The 23,790-nt window shown below is 42.4% G+C and overlaps 1 protein-coding gene across 3 annotated transcripts in view; it reads right to left on the bottom strand.

The window, feature by feature from the left end:
* Nucleotides 1–23,790, bottom strand: part of FLNB (filamin B) — a 97,359-nt gene that overhangs the window by 41,185 nt on the left and 32,384 nt on the right. For all 3 annotated transcript variants that reach the window (XM_063121340.1, XM_063121341.1, XM_063121342.1), the window contains exons 2-16: nucleotides 20,702–20,950; nucleotides 20,145–20,242; nucleotides 18,323–18,470; nucleotides 17,160–17,278; nucleotides 15,676–15,753; nucleotides 14,098–14,260; nucleotides 12,662–12,859; nucleotides 10,489–10,626; nucleotides 7,488–7,614; nucleotides 5,033–5,169; nucleotides 4,090–4,283; nucleotides 3,460–3,573; nucleotides 2,559–2,702; nucleotides 2,038–2,161; nucleotides 1,632–1,792 (exon numbers count right to left, since the gene is read on the bottom strand). In XM_063121340.1, the coding sequence (XP_062977410.1) occupies nucleotides 1,632–1,792; nucleotides 2,038–2,161; nucleotides 2,559–2,702; nucleotides 3,460–3,573; nucleotides 4,090–4,283; nucleotides 5,033–5,169; nucleotides 7,488–7,614; nucleotides 10,489–10,626; nucleotides 12,662–12,859; nucleotides 14,098–14,260; nucleotides 15,676–15,753; nucleotides 17,160–17,278; nucleotides 18,323–18,470; nucleotides 20,145–20,242; nucleotides 20,702–20,950 (2,192 nt within the window). The remainder of the gene's footprint in view (nucleotides 1–1,631; nucleotides 1,793–2,037; nucleotides 2,162–2,558; nucleotides 2,703–3,459; nucleotides 3,574–4,089; nucleotides 4,284–5,032; nucleotides 5,170–7,487; nucleotides 7,615–10,488; nucleotides 10,627–12,661; nucleotides 12,860–14,097; nucleotides 14,261–15,675; nucleotides 15,754–17,159; nucleotides 17,279–18,322; nucleotides 18,471–20,144; nucleotides 20,243–20,701; nucleotides 20,951–23,790) is intronic.

Below are 23,790 nucleotides of genomic sequence, written 5' to 3'. Positions count from 1 at the left end.
AGCAATGAATACTAAACAGTATCAACTATTAGCAGTAGAAGCATCTTTTTTTTAAAAAAACCCAGTGGTATGGATTAAGTCATCGATTTTATTCTTGGGTACTTCCAGGCCCAAATATTAAACTAGTCCTCTAATACATCATAATATTTCTTCAAGAAGCTCAAATGGCAGTGTTTCTCCTGTTTAGACCAAGATTAGCCTAAACATGCAAACTTTATGGAACATTTCATAAACTTAAGTGGCCCTTTAAGCAAATGCCACAATGTGGTCATACACCTCAATTGAAGATCAGAACTGGTGTTTTGAATTTGGCGCCATTTTCTGGCACTGGTGTTAAAAAAACTAGTCCTATTCCTTGGTCTTTGCATTTAGACATTTCCTAAGCCTTCCTGAAGCTACATTTTTAAAATCTCTTAAATGTGTCATTTGGAATCAGTTCCTTATTGTAACATACAATGTATTAAATACAAAGAGCAAGTGCAATATATTTCGCTTTAGTCTTCCAATATTAGTGACAATTGTAAGGTGCTCAGAAACAACGTTTTTCTCCCTCTCTCAAAATACTAGAACCCGGGGTCATCCCATGAAGCTGATTGGTGGGAGATCCAGGACAAATAAAAGGAAGAACTTCTTCACATAGCGCATAGTTAAATGATGGAACTCATTACCACAAGACGTAGTGATGGCCACCAATCTGGATGGCTTTAAAAGGCGGTTGGATACATTCCTGGAGGCAAAGGCTATAAGTGGCTACTAGCCCTGATGGTTGTGTTCTATCTCCAGTATTTGATGCAATAAGCCTGTATGCTCCAGTTGTTGGGGCACATGGGCGGGAGGGTGCTGTTGCACCATGTCCTGCTTGTTCATCCCTGGCCGATGGCTGGTTGGCCACTGTGTGAACAGAGCGCTGGACTAGATGGACCCTTGGTCTGATCCAGCATGGCACTAATGTTCTTAACTTCTGAAGTGACTGATCTTTAAAAATCTTTTTACCTGCTGCAATCTATATTCATAGACTTGATAAACGTCTAATTATTTTGTATCACAAGCTACCCTGGAAGGGTTGGTTAAATGTCACAATAAAGGGCAGTGCAATCCTATGGCCCCTGGTCAGCATCTGGGGTGTCATGGGTTACTGTGGATCTCCTCCTCTGTGCCCATAGACAGACCCGATTGTGTATCTTCCTTCTCACCACAGTGGATCTTCCCTCTCACCATGTTGGCCCGTTTCAGCAACATTGGTAGAGGATGTGAATGGTGGAAAAGGGCATCTTGGTGGGAGGGGAGGGAGGGAGGAGGAGACCAGGATCCTAAAGCCTCTCCATTACCCAGGAATTTATGCAAGCTAGATGGGCTCAGAGACCAGTATAGCTAAAGATACTATTAAAGAAGGACAGTGAGGCTGTAAAAGCTTCTGGCATCCCTCCCACCCTGCACAGTTCTTGCCATCAGGGCATCGGATGGGCAGAGGACTCAAGAGGGTCTTGGAACCCTCCGTCTCTTTAGAGAGAAAGTCCTTTAGGATTGTGCTCCAAGTCATGCATTAATGCCAACACATACAAAAGTTTCAGCCAACTAATATGGTTGCACCGGGGTGTAACCGCAAGCCCCTCCCCACCATAATAACATACTTCTCCAGCAAACAGCACTTTGACAGTGTAGCGCCCAGCAGCAGGGGGAGTGTATTTCACTGTGAATGTATCATTAGCATTAGGAATGATGGCAAACTCTATGTCTTGCTCTTCTTCACTTAGTACATGAGCATCACATTTGATGCCCACACTCACATCACCTAGCAAGAAAGAGGGGGAAAAATTAGTTAGTGAAATGACTTCGCAATTGCTCCCTCACACCACAACTTGCTGATTAAAACTTTTACGTACTTAGCTTTGTCAATCACCTCCATGCAAACATACATCATTCTAGAAGAACAGTTCCATAGGAGTCAAGTGTTCTCCCTTTAACAGCAAATAGGGCTCAACTTCCTAAAAGATTTGTGTGGAAAGCAAAGCTGCAAATACGATGGTCTGTTTTTACCTTCTCCTGCCTCTGTGCAGTCTACTGTGAAATGCGTAGGTTCACTGGCTTTCAGACCAGTTCTCTCCACCCCTGGTCCAATAACTTTCACCTTCTGGGGATGGCTGCCTTGTCCAATCTGGATCTAGGTGGCATATACATTTTTAAAAGTTAATTTGATGAAAGCGGTCGTTCACTTAAACATATTATTAAACCAACCTGGTGCCCTCCAGATGTTTCAGACTTCAACAACCAGCATGGCTAATTGTCAGGAATTCTGGGAATTGCAGTCCAAAACTTCTGGAGGACACCAGGTTGGGGAAGGCTGCATTGTGCTTTTAGGGTGATCCCCTCTGATTGCACAATCCTTTTCTTTTATACTATGGTCATAATTCCTCCCAACCTCACTCCGCACCCCTAGTGACAGAATTGTGCTTAGATTAACAGTACTACTAAATGGCAGTTAACATAAGCAAGGGATACATAAGGCATTCTACACCTGGAGACCAAACAGCTGCTATTTTAGCTACTTTAATACTTACCCTATAAGGGCTATTGGGTACATTAGCTCCTCCCCAAGTGACAGCAATGGTGTGCTTGATTGGTTTGCTTGGAATGTAAGAGCAGGCATAGATGCCATCTGGCTTGCTCTTCATGTGGATATCAATAGGGTTTCCATCTCCATCCTAAGAAAAGGAAGAGTACAGAGCCTCTTAAAGGGGCTAGATACAGACTGACGTGACTTTAGAGTCTCATCACTATTAGTTGGTCAGAAATAGTCACCCACCGATGGAGAGTCATACAATCTAAACACATCTTCCCCCGACCTGGTGCATCGGACTGCAGGACTGGGGAAAGCTAGTTTAACATAGCCAGTAGGCTTACCACTGAAGTCTTCCATACAGAGCACCTGCTCCAGCTGGATTGTCCACCCCCACCCCACTCTGCTACAACAACGTCTATCACCACTTGCCCTGTAGGAAGGATTCCAGGTGCGGGAGGTAGGCAAAGATAAATACCATGTGCCTGCCTGTTCCAGCTGGATGTCCACCCCCCCAGGGGGCCATCTACACTCAGCTGCCTCAGTGGGAAGGATCTGGATGGCTTTAATATTGTGTACTGAGATTTTTATCAATGCAGATGTTGCTTGTAACCTGCCTTGAAAGAATCTGTAGCCTGCAAGGCAGTATCTGACAATCTAAATTAATTATACTGTTTACAATACTGGCATGTGTGAATATGCACCAAGGCAAAACTTTACCAGATAAAACATCAGGACCTATCAAGATACCATACTATGTACTAGAGTAAGTATTTTAGCTCAGACTATGGTTAAGAACAAATATCTAACTTCTGCCAAGCATGCACATAATTCAAAGTGTTTTGAATCCAAGACTTATGTTCTTGATTAGAAGCAAATGCTACTTGGATCTTGGGCCTTACTTGCGCATATAACTTCAGAGGAGCACTCCCAGCTTCCTTTGCATCAACAGTAAAGTCTGCAGGATTGTTCACAATGCAGCCAGTTCTCTCCAGACCTGGACCATAGGCTTTTACCTATGAAAGATGAGCAGAAAAGTGGAGAATATGACAAAATATCTTCACAGATAATTGTACTGCTTAGACTGCAGTGCCCAATCCTTGTTCTTAGGACCCAGTCAAGATGCTTCTCTGACCTAGATACGTCTTATATGTCCCTGCTAAAATGTAGGTTGTTTTATACTTTGAATGGTTTTAATTTTTGTGAACTGCCCAGAGAGCTCCGGCTATTGGGCGGTATAGAAATGTAATAAATAAATAGGTTTTTTATTTTACGGTCTTGGAAATATTTTACAACACTAAACAAGCATTTGTGGCAGTTCTCCAGAACCAAACTTCTCACACTAATCTATTGTGCAGCAACATGAAAGGGAACTTAATATTTTCCAATGTTTTGGGCTCTAACATGGATTTCCTTTCATTGGGGCTAAGTCTTGACCTTGTATGTATCCTAACACATCCTCCATATCCTAGCTTATTCAAAAAGTTCTGATAGACTATAGCTTCCTAAGAAGCAGCTCCTCATATTCTTGCCTTGTCACAGTTGAAGTCTAGAGAAGATGGCTGGATGAATGCCATGTAGGGGCTGTCTTTGATGTCTTCATCATCACACATGATGTGAACAGCATATTCACCAGGCTCTTTGGGCCAGTATTTCACATCGCATGATCCATCATTTTGATCATCGCATTCAATTTTTGCTTGAGATGGGCCTTCAATGGCAAAGCCTAAAAGGAAGCAAGCAAGAATATTTGTGGCACTGTCAGAGATGCCATGTTTCAGCAGGTAGGATTCAAAGAACTCAACCAATCTGGTTGTCTGGTCACAAGCAGATTTTCCATTTATACCAATATCCCTATTAGCAGCAGATTGTTTGAGCTAACCCCTGTGTGCACTTCACGCAGAGAAACATTATGTTGCAGAGCAACCGATGGCTCTTAGTGCAGTTGTAGCTGGTTCCCAGATATGCATATCCCATCACTTTGGTCAGGAAGTCTTTCCCATTGTTTCACAGCAACGGTAGGCAATCTGATGCCCTCCGGATGTTTTGGAATGTAACTCCCAGAAGCACGTGTCAACATAGCCAATAGTCCAAAGCAACTAGAGGGCACCAAGTTGTCTACCCTGTGTCAGCCTTTCAACAGGCATTAGGGCCTGTTGAAAGGCAAGGCCAATAATGAAGTTAGCAGAGAACACAGCCCTACATACCTGAGGAAACAAAGGGCCAGTCATTATTTACTGCTAGTCTTGTTCAAACTGGGGTAGGATATGGTGGCCATCGTTACTGCCAGAAGTACTACACAAGCCAATACAATTGGAGACTATAAGGAGGGGCATCGGAGCCACATATGGCTGAGATTCCACATCTGCTTCCATTTCTAATAGTGAAAAATTATTTTTCCCTGTGAAAATAATTAGGTGACAAATATGCCATATCTATTTTGGAAATTAGCAGTGCACTTAGCCAAGTCCTTACCTAAGGATCCAACTTCCGGACCAATGGATTCTACCACAAAGTCAGCAGATCTACCAACAACTCCTTCATGAAGGCCTGGCCCCCAAGCTCTTACTTTCTGAGGACCAGCTTCAGAACCAACTTGAACTTCAAAGGGGCTACAAGAGAAATACCAGAAAGCACGATTAAGATAAAGGGACAAACTGAGGCGCAAGTCAAACTACAGAGAACCACTTAACAAGATACTGCATTGTTCTCTTTCCCACCCCACCTTCCCATAAGCAGCTCATGAACTGGATCCAGATCACAAAACCTGTCCCTGCCACCAGGAATGAAAGGGAAGGATATGATGAAGCTGTGACCAATGCAAAGCTTGGAAATAGAAACTAGAATACTCACCACTATCCCTAACTACACGGCCAACTATCCCCATCTAAGTAGAGGGTGCAGAGGCAAGTAAGCACCCAAAGTAGACAAAAAGGAAACTTCTCAGAATTTTATTTATTGAAAGCCCAACATGTGTCAGCCTCTTATTTATTTTTAAAGTCTTCTTCAAGGGGCTATAAAAATGTCTGCAGATATTCTTATAACAAGATTATCTCCTGCTGTAATTCACTGGCGACTAGTCACTAGTGAATTACAGCTGGAGATATTTTATTAGATTTTCTGCAGACGTTTTTATAACCCCATGAAGAAGGCCTTAAAAATAAATAAGCCAAAATACATTGGGCTTTCCATAAATAAAATCTTTGAGATGTTTCTCTCCTTTTTGGTATACCCATCCAGGCCTGAATGTAGAACAGAATCACCTTAGTCCACTCTAAAGCCTCTATTTATTTATTTATTTATTACATTTCTATACTGCCCAATAGCCAGAGCTCTCTGGGCGGTTCACAAAAATTAAAACCATTCAAAGAATAAAACAACAGCATAAAACCAAAATATAAAATACAATATAAAAGCTCAACCAGATAAAAACAGCAGCAATGCAAAATTACAAATTTAAAACACCAAGTTAAAATGTATTTATAGATTGTTAAAATGCTGGGAGAATAAAAAGGTCTTCACCTGGAGTCTAAAAACATATAATGTAGGTGCCAAGCGAACCTCCTTAGGGAGCTCATTCCACAGCCGGGGTGCCACAGCAGAGAAGGCCCTCCTCCTGGTAGCCACCTGCCTCACTTCCTTTGGCAGGGGCTCATGGAGAAGGACCCCTGAGGATGACCTTAGGGTCCGGGCAGGTACATATTGGAGGAGGCGTTCCTTCAGATAAACTGGCCCCAAGCTGTTTAGGGCTTTAAATGTTAATACCAGCACTTTGAATCGGGCCCGGACCTGGACTGGCAGCCAATGAAGCTGGAAAAGGACTGGTGTAATGTGGTCCCTGTTAGTAAGCGTGCTGCCCTGTTTTGTACCAGTTGAAGTTTCCGGACCGTTTTCAAAGGCAGCCCCATGTAGAACGCATTGCAGTAATCCCAACGAGAGGTTATCAGAGCATGAGTAACTGTAGCTAAACTATCTCTGTCCAGATAAGGGCGCAGCTGGTATATCAGCCTAAGCTGGTAAAAGGTGCTCTTTGCCACTGAGTTCACCTGTGCCTCAAGTGACAGTTCTGGATCCAAGAGCACCCCCAAACTACGGACCCGATCCTTTAGGGGGAGTGCAACCCCATCCAGGACAGGGCAAACATCACCTCGCCAGACAGATGAACCACCCGCTAACAGTAAATCAGTCTTGTCTGGATTGAGTTTCAGTTTATTAGCCCTCATCCAGTCCATTACCGTGCCCAGGCACTGGTTCAGAACAGCCACTGCCTCACCTGGGTTTGAAAGGTAGAGCTGGGTATCATCCGCATATTGATGACACCTCAGTCCACATCTCCGGATAACCTCCCCCAGCGGCTTCATATATATGTTAAACAGCATAGGGGATAAGATAGAGCCCTGCGGAACCCCATAGCTTAGGAGCCATAGCACAGAGCAATAATCCCCCAGCACCACCTTCTGGAATCGGCCATCCAAGTAGGAGCGGAACCACTACAACGCAGTACCTCCAACTCCCAGCTCAGACAACCTATCCAGAAGGATACCATGGTCAAGAAAAAAATATGGGTAGACGGTGCTTATATGGGAGCTGAGACTCCATTCCGCATCACAAGATCTGTCATTTGTGGGTAGGGAGATATAGAGAGCGGCAGGAGTAACGTAGAGATTAAAATTTGCCTATTGTATACACAAAATTTATACTGAGATGTTAATCCTGTTCCTGCTAGAAATCTGATGCCTAGGCCTAGGGCTAATACACACAGCTTCTTCAATACAGGATTGCTCAATAAGGAATAGTATTCCTTGTATACCAGCATACTAGCAGCAATTAATTTTGTTCTAAGCAGCCATGGCAGCTTATGCTGCCCCAAACATTTCACTGTGAATACATATTCATGAATAAAGGAATTATCTGAAATGTTCTAACTCACCTTTTGGGGATGTTGTGACCTCCCCACAAGATTGTGACAACATATTTTCCTGGGGTTACTGGGTAGTATTCAAATGAATGCACACCATCCATAAATTCCTTTTGTTTCACAAGTTCTTCCAAGCCCTCTGTGGAAATATCATCAATCTAGCATTAGCCTTCCTTAATTTCTAAATTTTCTAATTTAAGGTGAATTTTGTGCCTTCTATTCTAGTGTTGTAAGATCATTGGCCAAGGATGAAGTCATTTTTTCTCAACTAGAAACAGTTTGCAAGAAGAGAAACCACCACTAGTTATGTAAGAAAGATGGCATAAACATTTCCAGAAGAGAATGATGAGTGAAAGTGTTACATTACCATGTTTAATTCATTCCCTTATGTTATTCCTTAGTCTGCAGCATTATGCACGTCATGTCGTCATAGGTTAAAACAAGCAAAGCTTAAGCTTTGTCAGACCTCATGACCACAAGTATTTGGAGAATGCCTACTTGATTTAGTTTCCTTGAGATAGTCTAAATATGCTGAGACACAAGACTATTGTCTAACAGGGCACACAGTTGGCAACATTTCCTAGCCAATGATCAAGCACCATCTTGTAAACATTACTTTACAAGGTACTTTTGCAAGTGCTTTATTGATACGAATTAAAATTTCAGCCTGAGGGCTGAATTCAATTTCGAAGAAGCTCTCGGAGTGGGTGGGAGTGCATCCCAGTGGTGGGCATGGCCAAAGGCAAGGGTGTGGGGCCAAAGGCAAAAAAGGCAGGGCAAAAGAAATGCCAGGATATTTTAGCTTAAAGATCTTGGTGCCAGTAACTAAGCTTTAGGAGAGGCATTTCAACCTCTGCGAATTGGGGGGGGGGCGCGAATTGCACAAAAGCTGGGAAACCACCAAATGATTAGTGGTTGAGAGAGAAGGGTGGGGCCAAGGAAAAGGGCAGGGGCATCTGGAGAACCCTGGAGGGTTGAATTATAATCCTGTGAGGGCTGGATTTCCCCACCTCTGTTCTAAGAGTATTCAATATGGATGAGCAAGCCAGTTCGTAACTTCCTGTACATCATAATTCCCACACATATGTAAGTTTGTTAACCCCCAACTTTTACGTGACGTTAGAACATAATAAGGACTAAGGGTCTATCTAGTCCAGCATTCTGTTCACACAGTGGCCAACCAGCTGCCTGTGGGTAACACACAAATAGGATCTGAGTGCAAAGGCACCCTCTCACCCAAGTTCCTCAGCATCTGGTAGAAACAGTTGTAGCCCCTCTGACAATGGAGGTAGCCAGCAGTACTAGTAGCCATTGAGAGCTTTATCCTCCTTGAATCTGTCTAATCCCCTTTTGAGTCATCCAAATTGGTGGTCATCACTATACCTTGCAGTAGTGAATTCCACCAACCAGCTTCATGGGTAGACCTCAGATTCTAGTATTATGAGAGAGGGAAATGTTTCCCTATCCACTTTCTCCACATTAGGCATAATTTTGTATACCTTTATCACGTCTCCCCCTTTTCACCTTTTTTCTAAGCCAAACAGTTTCAGATGTTGTAACTTTTCTTCGTAAGGGATTTGTTCCAGCTCCTTGAATATTTTAGTTGCCTTTTTCTCCAATTCCACATTATTTAGATTCTGAGTTTCCAGGAACATGCAAGATGTAGTATCCTATAGCATCACTTGTTTTATCCTATAGCATCACTTGTTTTATAAGTCCAGAGGCAGAGAGAAGAGTGACTATTTCGGAAGCTTAAAATAGTCACATCATTTGCATTAAATGGCAAACTATGTGATAGTTAAGGCTATCAGTGGCTACTAGCCCCGATGGTTGTGTGCTATCTCCAGTGCTCGAGGCAACAAGTCATTGTGCACCAGTTGCTGGGGAACATGGGTGGGAGGGTGCTGTTGCACCATGTCCTGCTTGTTCATCCCTGGCTGATGGCTGGTTGGCCACTGTGTGAACAGAGTGCTGGACTAGATGGACCCTTGGTCTGATCCAGCAGGGCTCTTCTTATGTTCTTATCTTTCAGGCAGTTAAAGAAGTTATTTACATCTAGCAAATCAGACATTTAATGCAAATTCCTGCATTAGTTTCCAATGTTCATACTTGGAAGAAGCCTTGAAGGTAGTTGAGTTAAACCACAAGAAGTATCTTTCAAAAGAGTTCACTGTGGCCAAAATAAGGGCTGCTTTGTGGCAACATTACTTGCCTAAAATACAAGGAATCCTACATTTAGGATAGATTCAGTTCCTCCCTGCTAGGTTCAACTCCAGGTAGAAATGAGAAATAAGTTTACCCTCCCAACCAATAGTTAGAATGCAGAAGCTTAAAGTATGGTGTGACTAGTTCTGTTCGCACACAGTGGTTCTGAGCTACCAGAATTGCAAGCCCTGCTCATTCCCCATGGCAAAGCACTTTTGAAACTGATGGGAACTCTTCACTCTTGTTTGCTACTAGTCTGACACACCCAGCCCCAGTCTTGAACCAGTGGACTGGCTACTATCTTGTCTAGTTAAGCCCAAAGTTTCTTCCCATTGCGCAAGTCGGCTTTACATTTTCTAAGCCTTATTGTCATGAAAGCTTAGTGTTATCACCAAACACAGGTTTCTCCCCCTCCACACACACACACACACACCCATTCTGGCTAAGAGTCTCGTTAATATATGCTTCTATTCTGAAAGTATATGTTCAGTCTACTAAGCTTTCCAAACCCACTAAAGGAGTGGCACAGCTCAAGTTACTTCTGCACAAACATGTAAGCAAAGGTGCTGCTACAGCTAAAGAATTGGTCATTTCATATTTCCAGCCATGTTTATATATTCCTCTCCTGCAATTAAATAGATATGTCAGAGGGAAAGAGGAGCTCTATTTCATTTCTGGCGTTTCCCTGGGGGGCAAAGTCAACATGCAGATAGCAGACTCACAGGCTGGTCAATATACTTTAAGCCTTTTGCAAACACCTCCAGCCCCGCCCCAAAGCCCATGCAATGCAAAGAAGCTGAACACTTACTTGGCCCTTTTATTGCCACATGCATATCTCCACTCCCTGCGGCTTTAGTATCAACCTTGAAGTCTGCGGTTTCTCTGATCCGAACTCCTTTAGGTTGGAGGCCCCTACCGCTGGCACGGCAGGCATTTGGATTGCAGGCTACAAGCAAATTGCAGACAGACATCAATGCAGTCTTTGATTCCTAGAGATATTTAACCTAACCAAGCCAGTCTGGAATAGCTTCTCTCAGCTTGCTTTAAGATGGATGAGATTTACTTTATGAAATGCAAAACCTAAATGCCATTCTGTAGTCTTAAGGACGACTGAGGCTGATAATATAATATTAACAACAAAAAAACCTCAGGGTTGCAATATTTCATTAAAGTCCTGAACTTTGTACACACACAAATCCCACTGAAATGGACCAAAGTTCAACAAATTTTTAAACATCTGAGATCAGTTTCTGCAGTTTAAAGGAGGTTTTTCAATTTGACAACAGCAAAAGGTAGCGAAGTATTCTAACTTCCAAACTCCAAACATAGAAGGCATTTATATTTCTCCTGGAGCCATGTGGCTTAGGGCCTGCATGCAAATAAGACCCCTGGTTTGAACCAGACTTTCAGATTAAACCCTGGATTTAGAGGGGACAGGGAAGAGGAAGGAAAGAAATACAACATAGTATGAGTGAGTCCCATTTGCATCTTGGGTGAGGTAGTGTTGCTGTGCCGATCCTGCTATTGTCCCCATATGCCATGCAGAATAGCAGGTGACCATTGCAGGTTTAAGATCCATGAGAATGTGGGAACTAGGACTGCCAAATAACACTAGATCCTAGTGATATAGGGCGGGATACAAATGTTTTAAATAAGTAAATAAATCAGCAAATCTGCTCCCCAGAAGAAGCCCTACACAGATGGGCTTGAAATGAACGATAACATGAGGTGGGAAATAAACTTGTATGCAAGGCCTCTTGCACCCAGGGAAACCAGCTTTCACATGCTTTGCTGAACATCTTTACCACCAGGAAAACATGTCTGTATGCAGGAGAGGGAACAAATACCATCAGATGCAGTATGGAAAAGGTCACACCCACACACAGTAAAACTTAATGGGACACAGAAGTCTACTTAGAAGAATTTAAGTTGCGCACCCACTCATCAATATTTGTCTAGCTATGATCCTGTACAGTAAAATGCGCATGCACCCCGAGGGCCTCTGAGATGCAAATACGTGCTTCAAACAGCTCAACTGCAAATATGTCTCCTTGGAGTTGGCAACTGTTTCCTTGGAGGGAGAGACAATTCACCCCAGGACAACTGTTCAGCTACGAGCATGTAGGCAATTCTCTTCCCCCAGCCAGTCTGCACTTACTAATTGTACTACAGGCCCATCTATTCACCCAAACAATATGGGGATAGAACAGCAAGGCAAAGTTCAGCTTCAAGCTCTTGCAACTTAGTTTCACAGTTTGTGGTTAAGCCGTTTGACTTTTTGCAAGACTGCTTATGAACAGCCCGCAACAAGCTGCTTGCATCATTTTTGTACAATCCACAAGCTTTTGCTTCAAGCTGCAAACAAGGTGTTCAGAAACAAAACAAAGCCCAGCAAACACAAGATCACCTGCACACCCTCTTACCGACAGAGCTTGCCCAACTATGAAGCCAATAGCAGTGAGGTCCAACATCCCACAAATTGAGAGTAGCTCAGGAAAGGTGAGCAGAGGTCTGAAAGCACAGGAGCAGGCAAGGATGGAATAGAAAGCCAAGCGTCAGTTCAGAAGGGGGAAACAGAGTTGTGATTTTTTTAAAAAATTAAGTGAATAGAGTAGGTTTAAAAGATATAGCAAGAAAGAGCTCATCGCAGAAGTGTCAAGAGGAGCAATGCGGCCATTTAGGATGGCAGACTCAACAGCTAGTTATGTGAAAAGATACCAACACACGCAGTGCAGCCCTACACATCTTTACCCCGACGTAAGTCACACTGAGTTCAATGGGGCTTACTCTCAGGTAAATGGGTATAGGGTTGCAGCCTTAGAAGTCTTTTTTAAAGGACTACCAAGCCTAATAATAATAATAACAATAACTTTATTTCAAGTTAAAAGGCTAATTCACGTATTTTTAAAAAGTGAACATAAAGACTGTACTTAAACTCAGAAATATGGCAAGCAGCTTATACACCAGCCCTTAAGACTTACCTTCACCAATAAGGACACTCCAAGGGCTTTTGGGAACATGCTCTCCAGCAAACACCACTCTAACAGTGTGAGGACCAGCTTGAAGAGGCTTATACATGCAGCGGTACACTTGATTCCCTTTGTCTTCTACCGTAACTTCAACAGAGTTCTTCCCTTGAGGATCTTCAACATCAACACCTATATCACCAACACCAGCCCCTATGAGACAGCAAAGTTCAGCTCAAAATTTAGGGTTGTATGCAATGTTAGTCCTACTTATAGTAGACCCATCAAAATGAATGGGACTTGCATTAGACTAACATTGGATGGGACCCTTTATTAGTTTCCAAAATTAGACAAGTTTGTTAATTTCTCATTCTAGCCTGGAGCAAGGGGAAGGGAAATGATGAATTTGGGGTATTAGGAAGGGGGAAATCTATATAGGACTGCCATCTTATAAGATACAATTCTGTCCTTAGGTGTATTGTGTTTTGTTGTGAATTTTCAGCATAGTTTACACACACACACACACACACACTTGTGAACGGTGGAGTATGTGGTTGCAGCACACAGAACATAAGAGTTGTAAAATGCCCAAGACACACTTGATATTTGGGGCACAAAAATGAGGATTCTTCTTACTTTTAGCAACGTCCAGGCCATTTTCCTAGATTCATTTAAACTATCATTTATTAATTTCGCTACCTGACATGGTTTAGGCAATTTTAGTTTTGCAATATGGCTGAAAACTAAGCATCCTGTTAGGAAATTCCTCTTTATATTTAGCAAACAAAAAAGGTGATTGCAAATTAAGTTTCCATGCTGAGTGCAACTGCTATACAAAATGGCTTATATCCAGACCCTGGCATTATATCTACACAGAACACACACTGCGCAATAGGCAGACTTCGAAACTGAACACAAGAAGAGAGGTAGAGTGTATGGATTTGATACAAAGTGCATCCCTCATGGCAAACAGTAATGCAGTAATGAGCTCCAAGTGGAGCCCTGAAGGATCTAATGCACCTTGAGTGACCTATGAGTGAAATCCAATTAATTCATCCCACTAACGGAATGGGATGTGGAGGAGGTGATTCCTCATCACCCTTGCAGCCCACTGCTTATCCTCAAGATCTGCTCCAGTGGATTGGGGATCCTCTAGAGCAGATTTGGGGGAGATGCAAGGGGAGGAGAATGAAGAGGAGAAAGCCTTGCCAAGCAAGCAGAGGTCCACTCAGGCTGTATTAGGTTTCATTCTGAATCAAGCTTTACCCATAGACTGTCATGAATTCTTCCTAACCTTAGATTTTTTTGTAGGTAGGCAGTATTTAAGCCATATCCAGGACACTACCGTAGAAACACATTTTGGCCCATACAATGAGGGAAACTAAGACAGGTGCACAGTTGTCAGGTTATATAGTGAAAAGTCTATACCAACGTTGTCTAGACTGTCTTACCTGCTGTGTAAATTTCAAAATAGGTAGGTTTATTGGCTATATTTCCTGTTACTTCCAAGCCAGGGCCTTTTGCTGTTACTTTGCTGGCATCTCCTTGAGCTTTGTCAACATTTACTTCAAACGGGCTCTTTGAAATGTGCTGGCCAGCAAAGAGAACTGTAACCTAGAAATTTAGTAACAGTGTTCAAGTTAGATGTGCAGGAACACAAACTAATAGCCACTTTGCCTTTGTCCACTAGCAGAACCAAAGGAATTATGAATCCACAAGGTGCTAATTTTAAAAAAACAAAAACATCTGGAGACAGGCATCTGTACGCATGATATAGAGTTGCATACCAGCTAGCACATTCAGATAAATTACATACATTTCAGAAAGTCTGTTATCTCTTGCCCTTACAACGAGAGCTTGACTTACTACATACACATCACATCTTACATTTCTATATCGTCCCATAGCCCAAGCTCTCTGGGTGGTTCACAACGTTTTATACTGGTTACCCAACAGTTCTGATTGAATATGGGATACCCAACAATGAAACAGCATAGCAGCCTTTGGGGTATCTTGTCTGCAGAACGCTGAAGCATGCACTAGTTTCTACAGGTTGTCACCTTTACTATAGAAGTATTGACTTCCAGCCCCACAGAGCAAGGATGGAGAATGTTTGACCTTTCAGATAAAACTGGACTGCAACTCCCATCATGCCACACCATTGGCTACACTGGGTAGGTATTAAACCTGGCAGTGGCACTCCAACAACGTCTGAAGAACACACACTCCCCAACCCTGCACAGAGAGACAGATGGATTTATTTATTATTTATTCTAACTCACAGCCACTAACTGTGCCTCTCAAGGTCTCACAGGCTGGTCAAAATGATGCCGTAATTCCATAATTAGGAGAAGAGACCTGAAAGCCCCTTCATCAAAGCAATTTCTTTAGCAACCCTCCAAATACTGTTGGATTGGAACTCCCATTAATTCTCACTGTTGGCCTTGCTTACTAAGTCTGATGAGAGTTGCAGTCCAATTAACATTTGGAGGGCCACATGTTCTGCACAATGTTCTACAGACTACTACTGCAAATAAATAATTCTTCATTGGAGGAAATGCCTTCTCCTATTAGTTAACTCAAATGCACTGCCAAGTTATTTACTAGGTTAGACCACACAGGACAGGAGGGTAGAGCCCAAACAGATCCAAACCCTTCACATCTTATTTGGACCAAATTGGTTGATAAACCAGCTCTGAAATTGCATATAAATTTTCATTAAGAAACACACAACTTTACAGCTATTTGCTAAGTAGACATCATTATTATTAAGTAGACATGATGATGATGATGATGATGATGATGATGATGATGATGATGATGCCTGCATGTCCTGTTTTATTTGAACAACTGGTAGATCAGCCAGCCAGTATTCCGAGAAGACAAGCTCATACTATTATATAAGGGCAGGGAATTGCCACTCCCAGATAAAGCTACTGTACTAAACAACCTGGTTTGTTATGACATTGCCCTGGGCAAGTGTGCATGTCAGTTACACTCAAGTGCCCAGCATCTTCAGGTCTTCTTACCTTGTGAGGTCCTGTAACCTTTGGCACATACTGAACGGCGAAGGTCTTGTTCTTGTCATTGTCAGGGGTCACCTTGGCCTATGAAAGAGGGGAAATGTTTCGTCTATCTTTCCAGTAAGCACCTCCAACATTACCCTCTCCAGCTTGTCTGGCTTTAAATCAGGGGTGTGGAACCTTTCTTAGCATGAGAGCCAAATGTCATTGTGGAGAAGCTCTTGGGGGACACATTCCCGGGGTGGACGGGACTGAAGGGAAAAGGGGCAGCCAGGAATATCATTAGCTTAAAGCTCTTATTGCTAATAACTAAGCCTTAGAAGAGCCATTTCAACATTTTGAAATGAGGGGAGGAAACTGCACAAAAGCCAGGAAACCACCAAATGAGTGGTGGTCGGGGAAAATGGGGTGGGGCCATCTGGGGAGCAGCAGAGGGCTGGATTGGGACCTCAGATGGGACACTTTGGACCCCAGTAGCTGAGGTTCTGCACCACTGCTTTAAATGGGAATTTTGAAATATGCTCCTCCCCAACAGAACACACTTCCAGACTGCACCTCTTTCAAGCCAACTAGGAGTTGCAATAGCTCTCTCAGAGACATGAGCAGAGCCCTGTTCTCCCCTACAGCAGCATTACAGAAGATGTCCAATAATTAGCGGCTTAGAGAAAAACTGATCCGCCATGTCTCACCAGTTCCCACTTCGGGAACTTTCTGATGTTACTTTAGCAATCCAGAAGCAACAGACATCTTCCCTACGCTGCTCTGGAAACATCCCGAATACTGTGGGAAAAGCTGGCAATGACAGCTCCTTCCCACACAAACAGCATCCCTTCCAAAAACTAAAGAAATGCTGGTGTGGGAAAGACCATGCTGTGAGCTCCTCCCAAAGGACCTGGAATTTCTCGCATCAACAGAGCAGTGCAAGGATGACAAGCTACAAAAGCACATATTAAAATATCTGAAGAGACTCTTTGACTATGGTCAGTTTTCCTACTTAACTCTTTACTCCACAGACATCGCGAAGAACAGCTGTGCTGCATCAGATCAAAGGACTATCTAGCCTAGCATTCTGTTCCCACAGTAGCCACCCAGATGCCTGTGAAAAGCCCACCAGAAGGCCATGAGCACACTAGCACCCACCCGCTCACTCATGTTCCCCAACAACTGGTATTCAGAGGCATACTGTTAGGAGTCTCAAGCTATCAGGGACTGTAATGCTAAATCTGATGGTAACACATGAAGCTGCCATACCTGATTAGATTATTCATCTATGGTAGCAGCTCAGGTAGAAGTCTCCCCATCACCCACTATCCAAGCCGCTTAAATGAAGATGCCAGGGACTGAACCTAGGACTTCTTATATGCACACTCTTCCACTGAACCATGCTTGTAAATCACTCAACACTCATCCAAAGCCATTACTTTCCAAGTGTATAAGAACACCAAGCAGTCAACCAATCCCGTCTTCCCCAAAACCTCTCAAAGGCACACCTCTTCTCTGTTTCCTTCCGGATCTTCTATGAAAACCATTACTTCACCCTGGCCAGCACTGATAGTGTCTACAGTGAAATTGGCAGGTTGCTTCACCATATTTCCATTAGGTTCAATTCCTGCAAACACATAAAGGCGAGGCTCAAATGACATGAGAAAGTGTTCACTTACTAATCCGCTGGCGTGAAGACAGCATTTTCAGTTACCAGCATAAAATTTCAGCTATCCTTGCTCTTAAAAGTACTACCAGGGCATAAAAAAGAGGGTCCGAGCCTATTTGTCCCCATCACCTGATTATCACACACACACCACCAATAAATATGTAGTTATCATGCTTAATAGACGTTTTATTTATTTGTCGGTTACATTTATATCCCACCTTTTCCTCCAGGGAGCCCAAAGTCATCCGATCTAGTGGCCAGAAGTACTTGTTAATCAGAGGATTTGCTTTGCAATGCCTTTATAGTCCTGAACCAGTGACCCACCATTCTCATGTTCCAAATAGATACATTTTTCTTCTACCCCACAAAGCGTAGTTTCATAAAAAGTCTCCAGGATGTTATTGATCCTCCCTCCCCAGTGCAAGAAGATTGCTTGAAGCAAGTTCACAACTTAACCACCTCCATGTTTCCATCCATTCTTTCAAGCTTCCTATGCATTTATGGGGCACTTTTGATAATGAAATAATCAGTAATACATCATTAACATGCAGCAGCTTCCATCATAAGAGGAAAACATTTTCCTGTTCTCCTGATATTTACAGCACTAAATCCACCTTCTCTGCAAATGAGTTGCATGAAGTCAAATAACTAATCATGCCCCCCTGACAGTGATGGAATTATTGATGCTTAAGTTTACACCTTTAAAAAGGGTGTGAAGGAGCATGCACAATGAGCCCACTCAGGAATATGGTGCAGGGAAACATTACAGATACAAGACAGCGAGCTAGCTCAACTGGTTCTTAGAGGTTTGGGAATTCATATAAAATTAGGAGTGGCTATTGGACTATTTCCACGTCTCTGAATCTCAAGCAATGCACCAAGTAAATACAATAGAACATGGAAGTTTCTCTACAAACAGGATTTAAATAAGGATCAGCTTTAAAAAAAAACACTTGTGAATAATACCATACTAAACTGCTAACTAGCAAGAAAAGACCTTACCTCTGCCATAGGCTCTTGCCTTCTTTGGATTAAGTTTAGGTTTCAAAGGAGCACCTGGCTTCAGCTTTGCTTTGGGGAATTGTGATAGATAAGTCATTACAGAATGTTCATCCACACCAGGATGAATTATTTCTTCAGGAGCGATTACCTGGTAAAGAGTTATGGACAAATTTAACAAAAATTACATCATACATTCCTACATATCTAAATCACTGTCCTTTTAAATACTTCTCTAAGTTTAGAAATATGGTTAAGTGATCATTATGACCATTGGAGGAAGTCTTGCTGGCTGTACCACAACTTGCAGATTGCTACTTTGCAGGAATCCAGAACTGGGCCTTCTCCATGTTGGTAACTGCCTTATGGAATGCCCTCCTCCCTGGTATCTGGAAGGCGCCAATTGCAGTCTGCTTTAGGTGCCAATTGAAGACCCATCTCTTTACCTAGGCCTTTCTTAAGTGATCATGTTGCCCTGTTTGCTTGTTACCGGTGATGTTCTGAGTATTGGTTTTAATGTTTTTTTCAGTATTTTAATGTATATTGCAATGTATTTTAATGTATTTAAGCCTCATTGTAAATTGCTTAGAAATATTTTTTAAAATATGTTAAGTGGTTTATAAATTAAATATGTTGATGATGATGATGGAGGAGGAGAAAGGTGAAAGCACTCTTAAGAGCAAGAATCTTTTGACAGTGTACATAGTGTTCTATTCATACATGTCTTACACAGCTAAAGCGCATTAAAAAAAACACTAGTATTACCAGTCCAAAGGAGAAATAAGGAAGTTATGACACCCATATCTAGCCCAATTCTTGAGGAAGTTGCATTAAATGTTCTGCTCATTTCCATGAGTCTCATTCAAGACTCTGCAGAAACAGTTTTAAGCTGTCAAATGACTTCAGTAGCATGAACTCAAATGTACAGAGGAGCAGCCATGGCAAACAGATCAAGGGCAGCTAGATAGATGTTATCACACCAATGCAATAGGATCAACTACCACCTTTTAGTAGTTCAGGCATAGGCATAATACATTTGCATTCTTCCAACAAAGCCAAAACAATAGCCCTGTTCCAAGCTTTCAAGGAAAGGCATGAGAGCTTAAGTTCTGTACTGGACAGGGCCATGCAAGCTGGTCCTGCCCCCTCCATTTCCAGGCGTGCCAACCCTGCCCCTACTCTCAGTTCAGACCTTGCCATTTTGAACCGGACCCTGCCTAATGAGAATTTCCAATCACACTGAGAGTTCTACTTGTGTTCAAGCAGATGCAAGTAGAACTCCTTTTCAGACCTTGCTTGTTCAACATGGCAAGATATGAACTGATCAAGGCAGGGCTGGAACACCCAGAGACATTGGGGGTGAGGACAGCATGCACGGCCCCATCACAGTACATACTTTAAGCCCTCCCCGCATTCTCTTGAATGTCTGAACAAGGCTAGCTCTAGTAGAATTGCTAGGCAAGGTAAGGGTGGGATCCAGCTCACCCTCTGAAGGAGAGGAAAAATGAGAACTTGTATCCATGCTTATGTGTATGAGAGGAATCTTGTTTTTCAATATGCTAAAAGACAGCTTTTCAAAGGGTGGCTTCTCACGGAGTTAACATCTTGCAAAGGGAAGTACACAATTTGAACTACACTAATTCAAGCAACCACATTATTTTGTCACTGGAGCCAGTGATATTCCACATTATGGCAAATAATGTTCCTAAGCGTTGCTGAATTTCTAGGGCAGAAGTTATCAGCTGCCACCAGTGAAAAGTGACTGTTCAGTTTATATCCCAACAGTGGGATATGCTAAGCCGAAGTCTCATTCTCGGTTCCTTACCTGAGGGACACCCAACCAATCATCTGCTTGCTGCATGGCTTCACGAGCATTATCAACAGGCTTCTTAGGATCCCAGGTTTCCCAGTCTGGGCAGAGACCTGAGGAGGAGGAATTACGAAGGTTAAAGCTCTGGACTTACAAAAAGCATTCACAATTAAGCAGACTAAATAGCATTGTGCTAATAACTTTATGATCTTCAGAAATGCACTTGTAACGCAGTGAAGTAGGATTGGCAGCAAAAGAATTCAGCTAAAGCATTCCTTGCCAGGGGAAACTGAGGCCAAGCAATGCAAAAATCTATCATGCCAGAGCTCCATAATATCCACTCAACTACACTGGCTGCTGAACAATTTGTTGGCGCTTCCAGCACTCAATATTGTCACCTATGTGAGTTTCCCACGAGGACGTGTTCTTCATTTTACAACAACAACAACAACAACATGCACTTTCAACTTAATACACTTTTCAAACAACGGAATCTCATTTACATTAAGGCTGATATGATAAACCATCAGTTATTGCCAGAGGGAGAGAAAAGGGAGGAGGAGGAGACTTACCTGGAGCACAGCTGTCAACGAGAGCACCCAGTGCTTTGCCATCCTGCCAGTTTTGGTTGAAGTTTGTTATTGGCAAATAAGGGATTTTGTTCTGAATCCATCCCAAGAGTCTCTGTTTAGGAGTTTGTTTCTTGGCATCATCATCTCCTTCATCTTCCCACACTGGCATAGAGATTGAATAATGGAGGATAAGGGTCCATACTAACCCTAGGATTAGCTTCAAGTTCCCATCAACAATAGCTTTACTATCTGAAAAGAAACAAAGAGAAACAAGATTACTACTCAAACCACCATAAAGAATGTTTATGAAGCTAAAGGATACTTCAGTAGTAAATCAACTGAGAGGTATTTGCTAGGTTGAACCACTAATTTATCCATTATCTCGACCCATATTGATAACATGTACATTGGCAGACACAACCCAGCCCCAGGTAGACAAGAAGAACAATTTCATGGCATAGCAGCATCTAGACCGCACTGTGTTATACACAAGATTGGGGTAGGCAGAAGGTAGACAGGGATAGATTTGTAGATCTCCAGGTGATTTGCAGTAGATCAGCAAGAATTTGATTCTCAATGGTTTAACAATGGCAGTAACAAAAAGGCTAATTTCCCCCCTAAATTAAGCTGCTGAAATCAAGGAAGGTTTGAGGGAAACAGGAATAGAGATGTGTGTGAAAGGATCTGTGTGCAAATTCCTGGCTCTGAAAACAAATTTCTGGGCTGAGTATGTGCTCAGAGGCAGCTTACTCCGCAGTTGTGTCCACCTTCCTGAGCTACTATTTTGCAACTGGCTCCAGTTGGTGTACACCTCAGGATTCTAGCAGAAAGAAAAGCAGATCCCACAAGCCTAGAGTCTGCCCACTCTGCACCTGATTCAGTACTGAAACAGCTTCCCTTCAAGTTAATATTCAGGTCGTACATGCAACTGTCTACTGTCAGCCTCCAGCTCATACTAAGATTTTGGGAACTAGAGGACAACTAGCCCTTTTGTCCTCAGTCCAAGACCTTTTATTTATTATATTTATTGCTTTTTATAGATATCTTATAAAAAGATAGGGGAAGATAAAATCGTGTTTATACAGCTTTATTATACACTTACAGTAGTGATAGCTGGCAGTAAGGCAAGCTAACTTTTGGGTAGATATCCGAAAAGGTAGAAAATCCTTTGTTCTAGTTCTCAGGAATGAATGAATCATTCTTGAAGTTTAGTGTTTCAGCCATCTGCCTAGAGATTCCAGGTTACTGTTTCAAGCTCAGTGAAGTAGATTGGAAACCACATGGCTTGGAGGCTGAAACTAAGACACTGTTCTAAGACAGCGGCTGGCATGTAATTTCTAGAGGCGCAAGCTACCAATGGTCCATTTACCGACAGATTCAAGTTCTGTGTTAGTTTATACAGTGCATTGTTAATCACAAGAACAATCTTTGCATTTAAATGCAACTTCAACTAGTTCAAAATATGGCAGCCAGTTTGGACACCAGAACACCTAGGGGTGACCGACCATATTACACTAATTTTAAAATCACTTCAATGGGTGCCAATTAGTTTCCGGGCAAAGTATGAAGTGTTGGTTATTACTTTTAAAGCCCTACATGGTTTGGTCCAGGTTACCTGCGGGATCGCCTTCTCCCATGCAATCCACCCTGCACACTTCAGCCAGCCAAAACTAGACTTACAACTGTTACCCAGAGGACCTTCTCTTCTGCCGTTCCCAGACTGTGGAAGGGCTTGCCGGGAGAGATTTGCCAACTTAACAGTCTTTCTGAATTTAAAAAGCCATAAAGACTGATCTCTTCTGGTAGGCCTACCCAGTCAAATTTTAATATGCCTGGCTGTTATTTTAATAATGTATTAGTTTTATATGTCTTTAATCAGTTTTATGTATTTTATAATATTTTTGTATTTGATGTTATTCCCCACCTCGATCCAGAGGGAGAGGCAGGTAAGAAATATATTATTTTTGTTGTTGTTGTTATTTAGTACCTCATGCCTTTGATAGTTCTATGAAGGGATCAAATGCTAGATTATGAGTCATTACACCCAGTGCTTCCCAAGGCTTTTTGTAGAATGAGGCAATCTGCAATCTGAACACTTGCTTTTGGGTTCATGACAAAACAGCCATTTGGATTGGCCTATAAACTACATTTGAGTTTTACCATGCATTTTATTTAACATATTTCAAAAGAAGATCACAGTACTGCAAGAAATACTTATATGCTCCGGAGATGATAGTTTTCATGCCCAACCTAAGAACTTTAGAACTGCCATTCTGGATAAGAGCAAGATCTACCTAGTCCAGCATTATGTTCACACAGGAGCCAAAGAAAAACCACAAGCAGGATATGAATGCAACAGGATCCTCCCACCCATGTTCCCCAGCAACTAGTGTACATAGGCATATTGCCTCTGATACTGGAGGTAGCACAGAGCTCTTAGGACTAGTAATTATTGACAGCCTTATTCTCTGTGAAATTGTCTAACCCCCTTTTAAAGCCATCCAAATTGGTGACCATTGCTATGCCTTGTGGTAAAGAATTCCATAGTTTATGTGCTGTGTGAAGTACTTCCATTCATCTATCCTGTATATCCCACTAAACATCTTAGCATGAGATTTATCGACCCCTGATTAAAACTTGCAGCCAACCTTCTTTAAACAACCCTTCAGGAACATAGGGTGCTGCTTTATACAGAGTAAAGCTATTGCATCTAGCTTAGTATTGTCCACACTGGCTGGCAGTGACTCTCCAGGGATTCATACAGAGAGTCTTTCTAGCCCTAAGTAGGAAGGAAAAGTAAAGATTTTATGACACAGAATCTCAGCCATACTGTGCTATTTATTTATTTTAAACATTTATATCCCGCCCTATATCATTAAGATCTCAGGGCACTGTACAGTAGTAAATCAACTGTGCAACACCCGGGATCAGTTTCAGGAGAAAGTGGACAGGTATGTTCTACCTGGAAATACCATGGTTTGATGGTGAGAACTCTTACATACAGAGCATGAGCTCTACTACTGCAACATGGTCCTTTTGTTCTAATCAGTAGACATGATGTAGCAGGGTGATAGAGAAACACAAAACTG

The sequence above is a fragment of the Elgaria multicarinata genome, chromosome 3 (genome assembly GCF_023053635.1).
Source record: "Elgaria multicarinata webbii isolate HBS135686 ecotype San Diego chromosome 3, rElgMul1.1.pri, whole genome shotgun sequence".
NCBI classification, from domain to species: domain Eukaryota; kingdom Metazoa; phylum Chordata; class Lepidosauria; order Squamata; family Anguidae; genus Elgaria; species Elgaria multicarinata.
The sequence above is the reverse complement of the archived record's forward strand: the minus strand, read 5'-3'. Positions and strand labels throughout refer to the sequence as shown.